General features: G+C 41.4%; 1 protein-coding gene across 1 annotated transcript; it reads left to right on the forward strand.

Annotated features, from left to right (window-relative positions):
* Positions 1-577: 577 nt before the first annotated feature.
* On the forward strand, positions 578-11,322 carry tmem192 (transmembrane protein 192). Its single transcript, XM_079220273.1, has 6 exons — positions 578-692; positions 2,019-2,174; positions 2,422-2,683; positions 2,819-2,941; positions 9,552-9,657; positions 10,547-11,322. Exons 1-6 carry the CDS (start codon positions 663-665, stop codon positions 10,659-10,661), a joined length of 792 nt encoding a protein of 263 aa, XP_079076399.1. The 5' UTR covers positions 578-662; the 3' UTR covers positions 10,662-11,322.
* The last annotated feature ends 7,616 nt before the right edge of the window (positions 11,323-18,938 follow it).

An 18,938-nucleotide genomic window follows, 5' to 3' on the forward strand; every position in this document is an offset into this window, starting at 1 on the left:
ACAGTATTTTAATGTTTTAGCTGGTTGAGGGGTGTTATTTGTAACTACGACATACGAAATGTTGGGTGGTTAAATTACAAATATATGCTGATATAAATTGATCATTGACTGATTACAGCCAATTAATACCAATGATGGCTAAAATGTTACTTTTTTATTTGTGTGCCACTTGATCAAAGTGCCAATGAAAACTAAATGATTCCCTCGGATAATAGAGATTTGTTGATGAATCTTATGGGCACTGATGTTTTTTTGTTTATTTACTTTTTATTGCCTGTTTGCTTCTGTCCTAAAATCACTAGATTTGTGTTATGATACACAATTATCAAAACTGTAAGTATTTAGAATTACCTTCTGTAAATCATCTGGCCGCCAATGACATTTACGGTTTAAAAAAAATACAGTAATTATAGTAGTGCTGTTTCAAAGGATTGCAGGACATGGTTTCTATTTTTCTGCAAGTTATTACAATTAAATTGCTGGATTAATTGTGCTAGGAACTAAAGTTAAACAGAGATGATCGGAAACATAAAATAAGGGGACCGGAAATGCACCAATATTTTCCTACGTTTCCTACCCGCCCCTTTTAGAGCATGTAAGCTAATGGCTGTTTGTTGTTGTTTTGTACTTTCTTCTTAAAAACCGCGGAGCATCCAAACAAAATGGAGTCAAAGGGAGCCTCTCTGTATGCAGTACGTACCTGTCGTTCAATGTTTACTGTTTGCCTTACTAACAATGTGTGTGGCAGTTAGCCTGGCTTAGCTAGAGCTAGCTAGGGAGCTAAAAACAGCTAACAGGCTAGCCTAGACCTACTGTGTTTCTGCTTTGTAGCAACAGTTCTATGTTTTATATATGATCAGATAAGCAAGACGTTATTTCGTGGTTTCTCGGCTGTTTCCGGTTTCGTGGACGTCATGTTTGTTGTGGTGCAGATTTTAGATGAATCATGTCCAAGAAGAAACGTTTCACAAACAGAATCATACACAATATTTATAAAAAAACTGATCAGATGTTATTGATCTCCTTGGTCTATTCATTGAAAATGGTTTTCCGGGTCGATTTTAGTCTGTTAGTTGTTACTTTATAGTTGTTGTATTGTGTTGTTGTTGTTGTTGTTGTTGTTGTTGTTATCTCTTGAAGGAGAATGAGCCATTAGTCATTACTGGAAGAATTAATAAACAAATATGCGGATAGCCCCTATTGTAATAGTGGAGACACAATATAAGATAAGAGCAATGGTGGAAGAAGTAAAACTAGCAATACTGCAGTGCATAAGTAATTGTATTACCTCAAAATAAGTAGCAAATATAAAAGTACTTGTTCTGCATTTCAGGATCAGGTCATTTATATTATTGATGCATTAATATATACATCACTTTAATATGCCAGCTGCTATAGTAGGAGCTAATTTAACACTGCTCTATATACTTATTCTACCTATTATATTCCATCATCATTAATTTGTTGATTATACTTTGTATTATTAATCTAAATCTGAAAAGAAACTCACGTCAGAAAAAATGTAGTGGAAATAAAGAATATTTCCCTCTGAATTATAGTGCACAGGTATAAAGTTGCAGAAAATGGAAATGCTCAAGTAAAGTACAAATACCTCAGTTTAAGTACACGACTTGAGTGCCCTTAGTTACTTTCTGCTTGAAAGAATAAGCCAAAGTCAGTTTTATTGTCACTTTTTCCATTTGTGCAAACATACAGGAGACCTGAAATTATGTTTCTCTTCTGTCTGACATAAAGTGAATATTGCAAAAACAGTAAAAAAAAAAATAGATAACATATAAACATATTGCAAAAACATATAAACATAGTGCAAAACAGTTAAGAAAGTAAAAAATAAGATGTATATGCCGAAAAAATTGTGGTATAAAAGACAAAGTAGAATATACAGTATATTTAATGTATCTGTTTGATATGTAGATGTGCATTTTTTGCTGTTAAATCAACTCCTGAATTTAAAGACAGTAACCTAATGTAACTTTATAATATGGTGTTTGTTTTAGCCGGCGGGCAACTCAGTAGATATGTCACGCAGCACAGAGGAGGACTCTTTGGTGGACGGGCCTCTGATCTCTGCTGACGCCCTCCACTCTGCCATCAGGAGAGAGTTTCAGACCATACCAACACCCTGCCATGCCATCCTGCTGTCTCTGCTGCATGTATGACACTTTTTCCAAGAAAAATTAAATAATATATTCCAGCCCTATATTGTATATTAAACGTAAATGTCACAAAGGCAATTTTTCAGAGAACTCTGGCTAGTGTAACGCATGCAAAGACATTTATTTAACCTGGATACTGGCAGTGACCTTTTAATTTTCAACGTGTAATAACATTGATGGTCTGTGCTGTCATCTCCTGCTCCACATATCTGTCTCAGTCGCAGTGCTCTCTCCTCCGTTTCAGGTGGTGTATGTGGTGTTGTCGATGTGTGTGGCAGTGCTGTGTGTGTTGGAGTTGGGGCAAAAGGAGGTTTGTTTGAGTATGTTGGGTAACGTGCGAGGCGACAGTGTCATTGTGTTTGGGAAGGTGTGTTTGTGGGTGCTGGTGCTGTTGTTCACTGGGTGCGTTCAGCACCACCACGGCCAGGCCAGGAGCAGAGGGTACCTGCGATTCTACAGACAGACGCAGGGACTGAAGCATCTGCCGCTCACCGTGCACTCTGCAGGTACAGCTGCACACTTGTTGTATGACCTCGTATGAACCCATGTTACTGAACATGTAGAGGTCGGTCTTCTCCACAAGATGGCAGTAACGCTGAAGGAAGAATGTGTGTTTGTGTTTGTCTATGTTTTCTGTGCAGGAAATGTTCTGCTGCTGGTTATTCTGGCTGTGCGATTATCACCGACTGTGCAAACCTACATGCTGCTCAGCGTCCTGGGGTTTGAGCTCTTGGTTGCATTGCCGTGTCTTCTCTATTACACAGGTAAGCTGATCTATTAGGTAAGACCATTTCACTCTGGTATTACAGATTGACTCTTCTGTAGGACAGCAGATATGTGGTTGACATTTGGTTGCATACAATATATCAGACTTCCAATACACACACACACACACACACACACACACACACACACACACACACACACACACACACACACACACACAGGCCCGCACCCTCCCAAAGAAGAACAATTGTGTAAAGAATCCAACTTCAAAGATGAAACAAAAACAAAACAAATAAATAGAACAAAGTAGAAAAGAAAAAAATATATATGATAGGAGTAAAAAAGTTATACCTGAGCTAAGGAACAGTAGATCGGCATCAATGTAGAAAATAACAAAAGAAAAAAAACAGCAGCAGTATAAAACTTACAAAATCTGAACTTTACATTTTTTATAAGAAGTATCACATAAACAGCAAACTTCGCAGCTTCATCAAATTAAACATTTTGTCCTCAATTAGTAATAAAGACATGCTTTCGTATCCACATTTAGAAGGAGGGATGTTTATTAGATTCTTAAGTATTATTTGCTCAAAGGGAACCTGGCAGCATTAGTTTTACTGTGTGAATTATTTAATGTCTCACACAGATCGACATGGTATGAAAAAAAAGCTCTTTCCTCCAGTGTTACAGGAGCAGCATCATTCTCCTGTGGATGGTGGTAGTTATATCAGGAGTGTTATATGGAGAGACACACCCTGTAGATTACATTACACACACACACACACACACACTACCCCCACACTATCTGAGCACATTCGCATCACAATACCTGCCCTGCCCTTTTCAGACTCGACAGCATGACAATCAACCATTCAGCTCTCTGTCCTCCTTCTGTCCTCCCTCTGTCTCTCTCTGTCTCCCTCCCTCTATCTCTCTCCTCTCTCTCTCTCTGTGTCTCTCTCTCGCTCTCTCTCTGCCGATCAGCTGATTATTCGCTTCTGTATACGAACACCATGCAGACTTTGGATGATACCCCCCACATATCGATCTATTGTCTTTTTAGTCTTGTCTTTGAAGTCAGGAACAAATTGGTTAAGTTTAAATTGACTCCATCTGTGTCGGCCGCTTTGTTGAAACGGCCTTAAGCTGCAAAAGCCTACCAGGGGGATTCAATCGCTTTGCAACACAACGGAGCGTTCTGCCCATAATTTACACTTAACTTAATTTGCTGTGAAAACGTCAGACCATTTGAGAGAATGGAGATCGATATGGATGCTATTGAGTTTTTTGAATTTTTACTGGATCAAATGGAAAATTGTTTAATACTATACTTCATACTTAACTGCTCAGTCTCTCTGCTTTGAATGAAACAGGTTACATCTCACATGCTGAGAAGTTGGTGAGGTTGTGGATTATTGACAGTTTCATCTATGAGATAAGATAAGACAGACTTTATTATCATCCATCTATATAAAGTGCAATCCAGCAAACAGAGGAACAAACTGTGTTTCTCTGGTGCGAGTCCAAACGTTTCTGCTGTATTATTTAATGTCGCCTCTAGAACATTTTGTCTAGTTGGCGTCGCTCGGCTCCTTCCGTCCACCACTATTGGATCAATTCCAATGACTTTGTGTTTATTGCTCATTTTAAATGTTAACATGCTTATTACACTCTAAACTTAGATGGATACAAACATTGTGCTACGCTCAATTTACCTCTGAAATCAGAATTAGGAGGATTCTTTATAACAAGTTGGAAAGCTATAGCCATGTGAGCTGTTATTAGTAATACCAGTTGATACCAGCTGGTATTTTGCCCATAGAAGACACACAAGTCGGACAGTACTGTAAGTATGACTGATTTAATATGATACAATTAAGACAGAAGTGCTAATAAACCGCATATCAGCTTATTTACTGTTAATGTGAGGAGCAGCCATTTAAGATTTTGAGGTCGGGCGTTGATGGCTATTCACATTTATTTTAGCAATCTTCTCGTGAAAAGTACACGCTTTTTAGGATCCCGAGATTCCTCCAAATTAGAGCGAGTGCACTTGCGTCATGCCAACATCATGATCTTTAAAGACGGAAAGGACACATCTTGCGGTTCTTTTGGCATGTATGTTATTCTGTAATAAGGATGTTTAATATTAAATAAATAAAAAACATTTTGTTTGATCTGTAGATTAATAATCCTCAGATGTTTGTTTCATGGCCATCGAATTGGCCAATGTAGGAATCTTTAAGTGTGAGGTTTCAGACCCAAATATGTCTTAACCAACTGTTTAAAAAGTAAATATTTTAGCTTCTTTTAGATTGAATTTGATTCAGGCATAGTTTTTAGACAAATATGTTGTTGTAGTTGAACCCTGTTGTTATTTATTTGGTGTAGTTTAGAAGTTTACTTTGAGAAAACCTTGAGCAAAAAAACATGGTTTCATTTCTCAAAGTAAAGAATCAAGAACATGGAAACTTCTGCATATTGGCACTGACATCAAAGCCTTTTCCATTATACCCAGTCTCACACTCGTATGAGTATTCTTTGATAAATCTGTCTTTTTTTTATTTCAACAAATCTGCAATTTGTATTCTGGGATATTTTTCAACAGTTACAGACTATAAACTATACATATTTAGATTTTCCAAAGAGTGTTCGATGAAGTCTGACACACTGTCCTTCCTCCCAGTAAAGAAAAACTGCTACTAGAGCCGCTATATCAGAGGATATTGATATTGAAGAATCTGTAATGAAAGGAAATCCATATTAAAGGTGTGTTTGGCAGCTGAAGGGCACAGATTTCGGTGTGAGATACCAGAGATGCTCGGAGAGAAGATAAGAGGCATTAGGATTTAGCCTAGCCAAAGGGTCGCCCTCGACCCACTCCACCCAAACACAGGGACACACACACACATTGTCCCCGTGTTTACAGTGTGGGTGCTCCGGCCTGCGAGGGGGGGTATCAGTGTTCGCCCGCTGCATTCCTGCTCAGATCAGTGCAGTCAGGCACGACGCGAACCGAGCGACGCCTCGCAGCGCAAACCTTCTTAAAGCACAAACAAGCACGCACACACATTCCCCGACTGATGCAGAGTCAAGGTGACATCAGAGAGTTCATGAGGAGGGAAGGGGGGAAAAACCTCATTTCAGAGGCGACAGAGAAGGAGAGGTATAATGCCTGCAGCTACGGAGTCCATACAGGAAGGCCTCGTTCAACTTCTCTTTGAAGTGCATACTCATTGTAAGTGTGTGTGTGTGTGTGTGTGTGTGTGTGTGTCTTTGAGGTTTGCTGTATGTTTCTGCCTCTCTCATTTTAACATGAATACACTCCCCTCCATAGCCCTCCATGCACATCAAAGCCATGTCTTGGCCTTCAAAGGCTTAACTTAGAATACATCTCTCTCCTCTGCCTCGCCAGAACTCGGTGTAAGCTCTGCAGGGCACGGGGTTAACACACACTCTGAAACAGATACAGACCGTATATAACTATCACACACACACACACACACTCATACACAATCGTGTGCAGTTAGACAAGACTTACGTGTTCTTTAAAAAAAAGAAGAGAAAAGATTGTTCTTTTTGGCCTTTATTCAATCGCGAGATAGAACAGATAGACTGGAAAAGGGGATGAGAGGCAGCAAAGGGCCACAGGTCGGATTCAAACCCCGAGTCGCTGCAGTTGGCACCCTTCTAGGTGAGCTAGCTGGGCGCCCCAAGTCTATATAACCGTCCATGATCAATAGACGGTCTCACTCCACCCCCCAAACTCAGATCTCTTCACTGACTCCCTGTAGCGCATAAGATCCACTTTAAGAGTCTAACTCTCACTTTCAGAGCACTGCACGGCCAGACTCCTGCATATGTGGCTGAACTACATCGCCCTCATTCACCAGACTCTCAGCTCAAACTTGCTACATGGCCGAGCTTTTGAGGCAGTAGCAACTGCTCTGCCTGCACCCTTACGGTTTGCTAAATTTGTTATAAAAACCAACTGAAGACATACCTGTTTAGACCGGCGTTTAGGTCAAATGAGTGCTCCAGATGTGCTTTTCATGTATGTTTTTATTGTGTAGTTTAGTGTCTAGTGTGCCTTTTCTATGTGTTAAACTGATCTCATAGATTAGTGGACCTTGTATGGTCACCTTGTGTTATTTATGTTTTTTTCCTTGTCTGAAATACCGCTCCTGTTAAGCACTTTGTGACTTATGTCTGTGAAAAGTGATATTTAAACACATTTTACTTACTTACATACTTACAACATACTTTTGCGACATATTTCTGATCATAAATACCTGGTCGTTATCTTTCACAATTGTGTCATTCCTGACGGTCCATATGAAAGTTGGGCAAAGTAAATTATAATAAAGTATAAGAATAAAAATACATTTTCTTAATCTCAATTTAAACAATTTGTAACTGTGTGATTCAATAGAAGGATAATAAATGATAATATTGAATTACCAACACTCCTTACATCATCCACATAGCTTTATACCACAACACACTCATATACTCTCTTTTATATTCTGCTTTTCTACTTTTTGTCCTGCGTATTGCACTACTTGTTGTGCCTTTTTTTGAGTCATTGAACTCCTGCGCCTTCAGAATCGTCTGAATGTTTACTTCACTCCCACTGATTGTTGCATTATTAATCCTTTTTGTTTTTGTTGGATGACAATAACGATGACAAAAACGTCTCTCTTATCTTAACGTATGCCAGGTTTGTATGAATCTGTTCTGAGCGGGGACGCTTCAGATGTCTCGCTATCGTTCACACTGGTTATAACTCTTAATCTGGGGTATATTTGTCCGGTTTCAGTCATTTTGTTGGTATCGTCTTTAAAAACTAGTTCTGTAAAGAAAAACACAACTTTAAGCTTTTTTTTCTCGCATAATAAACTCACAGTAATCATGTTGTAGTTATCATAGAAGCATGTTTATCCCTGAATTAAAACCTGCACAAACCCATGTGGGGTTCAGGAGTCCCTTGTCATTTTCTGCATCTAAAAAAAGGATATGTAAGAGAGAGCTAAAGTTAATGCCAGTCCACCGTTCCAGTACATTTACAAGCTGTATTCTTCTAGTGAAAGTATCAAAACTGCAACTGTGAACAGCTTACTTATTTATTCTCACCGGAAATTATATTTCTTAGAATTTGTAAATGTGCGTTAATATTGAAGATTGCTGCTGAGTCCGAGGAAAGCCGGAGCGGCGTGTGAAGCGTCTCCCACAGCGCCTGCGTGTTTCACAGATTCCCCGTCGACTTGCCTACTTCTTCTTTTGAACTCCCTTAATGAGCCGCGTTGCTCCTGTGCCCTCGTCTTGCGTCGCTCTTGTCGGTTGTTGGGATCCATTTCCTCACAGTTCTTTGACACATTTTTTCCGATTCAGTCAGTGCCGAGCTGTGAGCACGTTTTGTGGCCCCATCAGCTGTTAGCACCTCTGCAGCTACACTGTTATCACCTGGAAAGAGATGCGGTCTGAGCACTGTCTGTCCGGCCGTGTGAGAGCTTGAGAGTCTCTAACGGGGACGTGTGAAATGTGTCACTTCCTTTTACAGTGTTCCCTCCATCCGTCTGTACATCTGTCCGTCCATCAAAGTATCTCTATCTGCTTTTAGCCCCCTGCTGTAACACACTGAAAAGTTTAAGAAAACCCAGATTAACAGATGTACAACTCTCATATAACTTCTAAATTACTGTTGCATGTACGTACCTTCATGTTGTATTATTATTATAAAAACAAAGACAGACCAGTTACCAAACACAAACAACAACACTGAAAAACAAACAAGCTCAAAATAAAGCCTGTGGAGCCTATTAAGGCCCATTTTAAAGATTTTTTTTAAAGACTAGGGAAATATTTGACCTTGTTGGTTTTTATTTATTTGACAGCAGTTTGTGTTTCTGCTTTGTCATTTATGAAACGGACCGCTTCATTTCTCTGCCTCTTTCTTTCTTTCTCTCACACAAACCTGCTTACTATTGCTGTATTTACAGACACACACACACACACACACACGTGCACGCACACACACACACGCACAGATTTAGGGCCTCATTATGCAGGAATGTGCAGTATTTCTTTAGATTGTGTGTGTGAGTGTGGATGCTGAGATGCTGCACTGTAGCAAAGTAAAGATAGCGCTCTTTAGAACCTCCCTGACAATTTCCTCTGGCTAATGACACTCGAGTCTTATCAATACACCTCCCTCTGCCCTTCCTCACACATTTGACCTGCAACCCCACACACACACACACACACACACACACTGCGGCCTTATCTTGATTCAAACACCACCAACATCTGCCATATTTTGTCTGTGGCTCCTCTTCCAGCTACTGGATACTCCTCCACACCCACACCTCGCTGCGAACCCCGCCTCTTGTGTAAAGGTGTATGTTTAGGGTGTGAGGATTAGAGGTTTGAGTGCAGGATATGGCAGCTCATAAGGACTAAGTGCAGGATATAACAGCCAGTGTGTGTTTAGGAGAGGGAGAGGGGATAGAAAACTGTAAAAAAACAAACAAGTTCAGTTTCTCACCTGAGTGATTGATGTTTGTAGGACAGCTCTCACTGCCCAATAATGTCTGCATGTCTTTATGTGCAGCTGACAAGAAAACTAACTGAGTATGTTTGTGGTTTTAGTCCAAGTGATGCGGTTCAACCGGGAGCGAGCTGCACCGGATGTGAGCCAAGAAGAGCACTCACTCAACCACAGTGTCACGAGTCTGCCGAGGGAGACCGGCTTCAGGTACGCACACACGCAACAAAGAGAAAAATAACAAAGAGAAATATTAAACGTGGGTTTTGGTCCGACTTTCATGAAGATAGTTAAATCAGTTCTGTAAACGAGGATTTTCTTCTCATGTCGAGGGACAGAGAGGAAATTCAATCCTCAGGACACTACAGCATTCATTAGACCATCACTCTCCCTTCTTTGATTTTTTGCTTTGATCCATGCCGACTGTTTGAATATCTACCCAACACTTTTCTACATTCGTTTTCGTGTTTTTTTGTCCCTGGCGCTCTTCAATTGCAAAATAATAAAAAGAATACATCACAGGTGACGCCTTTTATAAGAAAACTAGCACCACTTTTCTCCCTTCGTGTCATTATTACCCAACTTCCATCGTCTAGTCGTGTTTAAATGTAACTGTTATGAAACATGTATGTTATGCTAACATTATTTAAGCTTTATGTACCTGGACACATTCTATATTATATTATAAGTATATTATTTATTGGTAAACAAAGTCCCTCAAAAGACTAAAAGCATCAAAGCTATGTCGTTTTTTCTCGACTTCTTCGGCTTCTGTGGCCTCAAGCAAGTATGTATTTTTATAGAAGTGCTTCGTGACTTTTTTTCTTCCTAAAGCAGGTGGGAACTGTAGTTTTTTGCCTCCAAATAAATTCCACAATGCATGGTAACAAAGAAAGGTGTCACACAGTGCTACAATATGGTTCATTGTTTGAATACTTTTTGGAGATACATTTAGGTCCATGTCACAGAGGAATACCAGGCTTTGGACAAGCAATGTTTAGTTTTTAGAAAAATATTAGAATGTCACCAGCCTTTACCAAGACAGATGTTCCAGATTCCACATGTGAAAAGTTCCCCTGTGTTATTGTTTGTGTCACAGAGAGGGCTCCAGTCTGCAGGAGGTGGTGGAGAAACAGGCCGACCTGATCGAGTACCTGAAACAGCACAACACCTTACTGAGCAAGAGGCTGCTCAACCTCACCGCTCAGCACTGACCACAATCCGGCCTCCTCCTCCTCCTCCTCCTCCTCCTCCTCCTCCCTGTGAGCCAGAGCCCGATCACTTTAACACTCGGCTCTCTCAACACAAAGGAAAAGGGGGATCGGTGGTTTTGAAAGAGATGACGAGAAGCGAGAAGAAACACTGGATAAAAAGACTAAAAGCGAGGAAATCCCTGTGCACACAAGCACCTGTGCGCACAGACATGAGATGGGAGGGCTTCTCCGCGAGGCACCTGAGACGGACAGATAACACGGGAGGAGGTGAGCTGTAAGTGGAGGGCAGTTAAAGAGGCAAAGTGGGCGGAGGCGGAGAGCAGTCATGGGTCACAGATCAGAGGTGAGAGGGTTTTTATCACCGTCTCACAACCTCCGGTGACCCGCGTATGCCGCCGCTTGTGGGGGAAACAGAAGAAGTGAAATTGTTTTAGAGATCATGTGCACTAAGGAGGAGCTGAAAGAGTCGGAGATTCAGGAGGGAGAGGTTTCCACTCATCAGGGTCAAACTAAAGAAAAAGATTGCGTAACGCTGTAAATGTCCGTAAGTGGTATTTTATCTGTCCGAATGTGTAAATGCTTCGTTTGGTAGCAGTGTTTTTCTATCTGTTCAATCATTGAGTTTGTGTATTTGTGATCAGATTCCAATAAATATGTAAGAAACCCATTTTTCTTTATTTATTATGTGTTTTAAGCCTGTTCAGGAGTGACAGTTGACACAGTACTTCAGTGAAACCCAAGTTAGTGTGTGTGTTTTTTTTGTCTCTACAGTGTTGTGAGCGCTATAAGAAGAAGCCCAAACAATACAGACACTGCAGTGTCAACATTAGCCGGTGTGAATGTCTCGTCCCTCCTCACCTTTTCCGTGTTAAATTTCAACAGCCACGGGAATCTACGCTAACGTGATATCGGGGTCGTCATATGAGCCTTTGGTGTTTGCGCCCCATTGTGATTTCTCTGTGCTCCGGCGTCCGTAACTCCACAGGGAGCGCTGCATTTACGACTCCTTTTTCCATGCGGCTGCCACCGAGAGCCCAGGTATCAGTAGCCATGTTTGATTTTAGGCCTACAGGTTACACATTGCAGGATATTTATTGTACTCCGTCTTGGAGTCTGGCTTAAAACCCGTTTTCCCACAATCACAACAAAACCTCAAACTTGCTTCATTCGATTCCTTTTGTTGTTTTAACGCACAAACACATGAAGTAAAAACAAAACACGACATTGATACATTTCTTTTTTTATTAAAAAGGTTTTAAAAGTAACTCAATAAACATTTTTGAAGTGCATACATGCATTATAGACACTTTGTAGGAATACTATGTGGATGCTGTTCATCGCGGCTGCGTTCACTGAGACAATTCCAGCTCTTTGGTCCGTAGCTTTCAAATTGAACGTTGAATATACTCGATGATGTCGTTATTGCTCTTCACTTGTTCTTGATCAGCACCAAAGCATATTGGCATCCGTCGACACAGAGGGAAGGTGCTTGCAACTGGGATTCGTTTCCATCAGGATGCCAAAACATAGCATGTTTTCTTTTTATTTCATTGGGGATGAAGACAGTTTCTTGTAGCTCTGTTGCAGCTGCATACATACTTCATATAGTCTTTAGATGACATTTTCATGGTACCTCATCCACTTTACAATCCATGTGTTAGGGTCGCACACTGCCGTTGCTTCACATTCATGTTTCTCTCCCGAGGTCCCCTTCATTCTTGTGCTTCGACCTGCGATGGAGAAAACAAAACAGAATTTAGTGTCCAGCTGAAAAAATAACTCTGGGTTTGACAAAAACAGCTTTAAGTAGCTGGACAGGAGTAAAAAAATAAAAGAAAGCTGAAACTCCCCCACTCTCTTAAAAAAAACTCCTCATGGCACTAAAGCCTTCCTCTTCATCGTTAGTGAGATTTATGTCTGAGCCTTTCTCCCCTTGCACGCCTGTTCTGCGTGAATACACACCTCTGCCACTAATCACACACACCTTCTTAACTTCCACCTGTGCCTTTTGTTTGGTTCTGTGTATCACACAGTTCGGCTCATAACCTTTTTATATATATATACACAGAAACACATGTATGAGTGCCAGGTCTCACCTTAGGGGAAGGGTACTCTGGAGTGGAGAGGCATGCAGCGTCTGTGTGGGCAGTGGTGCCTGTGGTATCTCCTCCGTAGGTTCATGAAATCTGGAAGAAAAATATGTATCTTAATATGCAGAATAAAGCCAATGGATATGGTTCGTTTTATAACAGAGGTACACTTTGTAGCATATAGTGTTTGCATTTTAATGTATTATCAAATCAAATATTATTTTAGATGTAGAAGTCCTCTAAAGTGAGGTTTATGTGCAGTTGGAGTCCTGCATATCACCGGACAGGCCTAATTAATCCCAAATGGAGGAGAGTAAGTCAGCCTGAGCTTTTTAGCACCAGGAGTGATAAAACAACACCTCCTACTGCCACCATTTTCTAAGTAAGTACACATTTTGCATTTAACCAAAAAACCTAATTATGTTCCAAGTTTTCCTCTGTTGACCAAAGATAAGCCCCCTTTCATAGGTTTTATTGTGTGGACCCGTTTACCATCTCAAGGCGACCCCCCATTCTAATAAACTGGGACACACAGACCTAACACATGATTATTTTTAAACGTCCCTAATAAATCCACTTTGACTCCTGCGGTTCACTGCCAGCCAAGCCCAGGAAGAGATAAACTGCCAGATGACTTTATGACTCCCTCTTCCTCCTCCTCCTCCTCCTCCCTCTCTCTCTTTCTCTCTCTCCCCGCTGAAAAGAAACTGCACCCCACGCCTGAAGGTAGGCTTCTTTACACTTGGCACTGCTCCTCCATGTCATGTTAATACAGCTTCGGGTATTTGCATGGCGTTTTAACACCGTGATTAACAAAAGCGCGCCGGAGTGCCTTCCAGCCGGGGACAAAAGCGCTCACGAGGGTCGCAGCTGTGCGATCCCCGGCGGCGCTCCGCTCCCGACCCTCCCTTCATCCTCTCCTCTTCACCACCGTCATCATCACATGAACCCGATCACGACCTCGAAGCCCCAGAGACCCTCCGTTTAACACGCGCTCCGCCCGCAGAGAACCGCTGCTAACCCGCGTGGGTTTGTGCCGAAAGCGCACCTGTTGCACCAACATCACGTAGGCGTTTTCGTTTAGCAAAGAAATCAACGTATATAAGTAAAAAGATAATATTAAAGTTTAAATTCCATCTTTTCAAAAACCCTCACGCTCAAGTTTACATGCTGCATACAATGTTAAACACACCAATCAAGACGAGTCAACTATTATCTAATCACGTCGGCACCATACATTACAATGAAGACTACAATAATAAATGTATCGTGTTACATATGTGTATTAGTTTTCTAATTCAACAATTGTATTGTACGTACATGTAAAAGTTATTTTTTTCCCCAGGTTGTTAACACTTGGGTAGTCGGTTGTTTTACCGGGAGGCTCACGGTAACGTTCACCGTTTTTCCACCTTGAGTTCTCGTATTTGCAGACTTTTAGACAACTCCTGAACGCGCCACGTATTCAGCGTGTATCTGTTAGTTAACATCACACCGCTGTGATGATGGGGCTTAATTCATATTTATTTTAGCATATCATTACTGCAACCAGAAAACGAAGATATTATTAGATTATTATTATTATTATTACAAGTTTGTAGTCAATATAAAATATGTTTAAGCTCAATATTTTTACCCAACGAGAATTAAGCAATGGTAAGTTTATTGGACATTTAACCACTGTTTAAAAAAACAATGATTTCAGTGCCCCCTGTTTTAACGGACACCTGCTGGACCAACCTGAACACCTGTGCGGGCTGAGCGGTGGGGATGCTTACCTGGCCTGGCGGAGGAGACTGAGGCTACGGCGGCTACGACCAGCAGCAGCAGGTAGAGCAGGTCGAAGACCCTCATGGCTGCTTCTGAGAAGAGGTGAGTTCAGGATAATCCCCCCGAAAGTCTGGAGAGTCTTGATGACTCTGAGCCGCACCGATGATGCTCAGTGTGGTTCTCTTCCTCCTCCGGCTCTGCTTCAGTCCAGGTGGCCCAACGCAGGATCCAGTACCCAGAAAAAAAAACTCTTCTCTTCAGGATAACAAGTAGGTCCCCTGAGGAATGCGCCGTTCAAAGTGTGTGTGTGTCCAGTGAGAGTGTGATTGTCTCTATGTCTGTGAGTAAAGTGACAAAGATGCTTCTCCCCCCTCCTCCTTTATACTGCCCTTTTTAGAGGGAGGTGGAGTATTGGGGAGGGGGTGTAGCTCCCACAGTCACCCCCACCTCAACCCCTGACACACACACACACACACACACACACACACACACACACACACACACTTCAGCATTGTACATATTGACCCCACATGTAGAGGGTAATTCAAATGACAGGAAGCCCCCTCCTTACCCTCCAACTGCCCCTTGAACACAGGCTCTCCTGCCTGCAAGTTGTGTACACATAAATGTGTGTGTGCGTGTGCGCAACTATGAGTGTTTGGAATATTTAAAGAAGCAGGGGAAGGGGATGTTGTTTCATCACTTATGACATCAGAGCAGCGATTCAAGAGGTTGAAAGTAAAGCAGGTCCTTCAAGACCGAGAGGAGAGCCGGATCCCTCCTTGCTCAGTCGTCCCCCCACCCCCGCACTGAGGAGGACACACACATCTGGGGCTTGTGGGTGGTTGGGTGGTATTGGTGGTGGAGTGGGAGGGGGTGTTTGCATCGAGCATTTCGGGGCCGGTTGTCCTGACTGAATGAAATGCAGTGGACTAGCGACACTCCAAGAAGTCCTGACTGTCTGTCAGGGTTGCATCTACTGTCTGTCTCTGTCTGGCTTTCTGTCTGCCTGTCGCTCTGCCTCTCTGTCTGGCTGCATGAGCTCATGAGAAACTGTCTTTTCTGTATTTTTCTAAAAAGCAATCCCTAGTGTGACAGTTTTTAAAAAAACAACGTATTTTGTAGTGAAGTGTCTTCTGTAAGAACTAAATCCATCTGACTTTCCAACATGGCTTCACTTTGTAAGCAGCTTCTCATTATTCTCATTAGATATTAGTACCGGTACGTATACTAACCTTAAAATTTCGTTTTGAAAAGTAAACTTGCATTATTGAAAAGTAAACTTGCATCAAATAACTTTTCAGATTTAAAACTGTGTTTACTTATTCTGTGGCTGTATAGTTCCTCATTAAAAATTGACCAAATTAGACTATTTTGTTTCAGCAAAGTTGATTCACAGCTAGTGTTTAGAAAACTTAATTCATCTGAGAAAAGTGGTCTCTCGTGAGTAAAATACCAAAAAAAGTGGAGTAACCTTGTTGGAATTTCTTCAAGTAAGGTATCACAAATGTATTAGTACCAAAGCTCACTTGGCATTAGCTCCGCGGTGACTTTTGCACCGTGTGGGGACTCATTAGCGTGTCTGCTTACGGCCGTCTCTGTGGACTGAGACTCTCCATTCAGCACCAAGCTAATGAATTAACACATTAAGATGAAATGTCAGCCATTACATGTGAATGAGGATTAGAGAAGCAGCAGGACACTAATGGACCGGGGGCTCAAAATAGTCACAGAGACTTTGAACAAGCACCTGGACCCTCGGCTCTCTGCAGCCCTAAAATATTGACCAACGAGGACAAAAAGAGTCTGAGTTTGTGTTTTTTGTTTAGTGGTGGCCATGTGTGTGTGCGCGTCATGCCTTTGGACATTTTGCCTTTATTGCTTTATGGTGTTTGCAAAAATGTTGCTTGGAATGACAGGGATTCCTCATGGATTTGGCTAACGTACACACACACACTTGCGTACACACACACACATACACACACACACACACACACTTGCGTACACACACACATTCATCCTGCTGCAAACACTCAGCCGAGGTATGTAGTTCGTTTCTGTGGCGAGCTGTGCTTTGCATCGGCTGCCATTGTCTTTTAAAAAACTTTTATTTTCCCTATTTGAATATGGTAATTTGGCTTCAATTGTCATTCAGAGCCACCTGGTATCCACCGCATCCAACTGCTGCCAAACTCTGTTTCTCTCCGTTTCTTTCTAGCCCTTCAAAACAGAAACAAGTGAATCGTGCCGAATTCTCCCCACCAGGTTTTCTGTGTGACTGAGTAGAGCGTGTTGTAATATTTGCTCTTCCTGGGGATTATACGTCTTTACAGGGATTACCCAGCCTGCTCAAACACTCCCCTACGAGAGAAGCACACACACACACACACACACACACACACACACACACACACACACACACACACACACACACACACACACAGGGGGCAACCTCCGATTAAACTGCTTCAGTACCTTGGCAGGGCTGCACTGCACAGATGACTCCCCCCTCCCGCCAAAGGTTATTCTTTGGTGAGTGATTTCGATAACGACCAAAATGTTTTTGCCAAAAATGTTCACTTCATAAAATTAATCACATAATGCCAATTGCAATTTTCCAGAGTCCAAGGTGACATCTTCAGATGTTTTGCCCTATTAGCAGAAATTCAGGGTGTAATGATGAACTTAGAACTTAGTTTTGTTGTTGTTTATATTTCTGAAAATATGGAAGTTAAAAAGCGCTGTCTCTGTAATTGTACAAGAGCTGAAACAATGAACAATTAAAACAAGTTTTTCATATTCAGGTAATCATTTGAATAATTTGTTGAGCAAAGATCACTCACTGGTTCCAGCTTTTTAAAATGTGAATCTCTTTTTTATATCGGAGTCAATATTGAATACATTTGGAAACTTGTGAAAGTATTTTAAAGTATTTTCCTGACGTGTTACAAACTGATTTATGGAACGATTAATCGAGACAAAAATCCTCAGATCAATATTTAATTTGAATAATCATTATTTGCAATCCTAATTACTGCCAGTAATTAGCAGCCCTTGTATTGATCCGTCACTCTCAATCAGCATCCTATCCTTCAATATATTTTCACTTTAATGGGCAGCTAAACTCCTCACTGGACAGAGAGTTGGACAGAGTTAGAGTGACGGGCTTCTGTTATTGCTTCTGTTGCCAGTCGTCCTCGGAGCTGGGATCTTTACGACGTCAGAGGAAGCTTCGGCCTCTCCTCCCCTCCTCCATTTTCACTTTCTTCTTCCTCTCGCATCATCTCCCGACCAGGACACGCAGATAAAGAGCTTCCTCTCTGATAAAGCTTGCAGAGAGGAACAGTGCCTCATAAAATGACTGAGATGAACGTTATTGCATCGTACACAGGTTCGCTTCACGTGGACAAACAGTTATACACTCAGATAGGTGACCAATTAAAGACAGATGATGTCATTATGTGTCTTAGTCAGGTGTTGCTCCACCACAAGCCCCCTTGAGTCTTTTTAACTCCACTGAACAACATTCTTCTTAAAATAAATATCCAGCAGGATGCCTTATAATAAGTACTATTGGAAATGTATTTATTTTTTATGTTTTTCATCAATGTGTTGGAAGTGTTAATCTTGATTTGTCAGGAACTAAATTCACTACTTTACCAGAAACAGACGTATCTGTGCAGTCCAGACATTCTTAAACATCTTCTCAACGGATGTTCTGGTAAATTAGTAAGATGCACAATAACGTTACATATTTAATCAAGGGAAACTGCCAAACAGTTGCTGGTTTCAGTTTCTCAAATATAAATATTTCCTGCCCCGCTTTGCATTGTGCGCTTGTGAACTGAATATCTTGCTTTTTGGCTCTGGAAAAATACGAGGATTTTTAAGTACGATCTCACATTTTACTGGCAAAACTATGAATCCAATAATTGAGTGATTATCATTAGCTGCTAATTGATATTGTGATATATACCATTGTATATTGCCCACATAATTTCCCCTCTACATATGAAAGCATCTGCATTTGTTTATTGACGTTTGTCCTTTCAATTGTTACTTGTTAAAGGAAAGCTAGTGTTTGTTGTTACTTTTTGCAAGTACAATCTTATCGTAACCAATTTAAATGTTTGCGAGAGCTCCAGAAATATGTCCCAAGCCGTAGATGTACGCTCCTTCACGTGGATACGGAGGAGAGGGTCGGTGAAGAAAACGGTAGCAGAGATGTCACGAGCCGCGATGTCTAAAAAATGTTTAGGGTGTGGTCCTGTGTGTATGTGCGAGCGCTGATTGTGATCTGATGGTTCAGATCGTTGTTCATCGTTAGAGTGATAGCTGCTCTGTTGTCATGCTGCAAAGGTCGTCAGTGCTAATGAGAAACGCAGCCAGCCAGGGCTTAATTACTCTTAAAACCCTT

Source organism: Taurulus bubalis (assembly GCF_910589615.1).
Source record: "Taurulus bubalis genome assembly, chromosome: 6".
Classification (NCBI taxonomy): Eukaryota; Metazoa; Chordata; class Actinopteri; order Perciformes; family Cottidae; genus Taurulus; species Taurulus bubalis.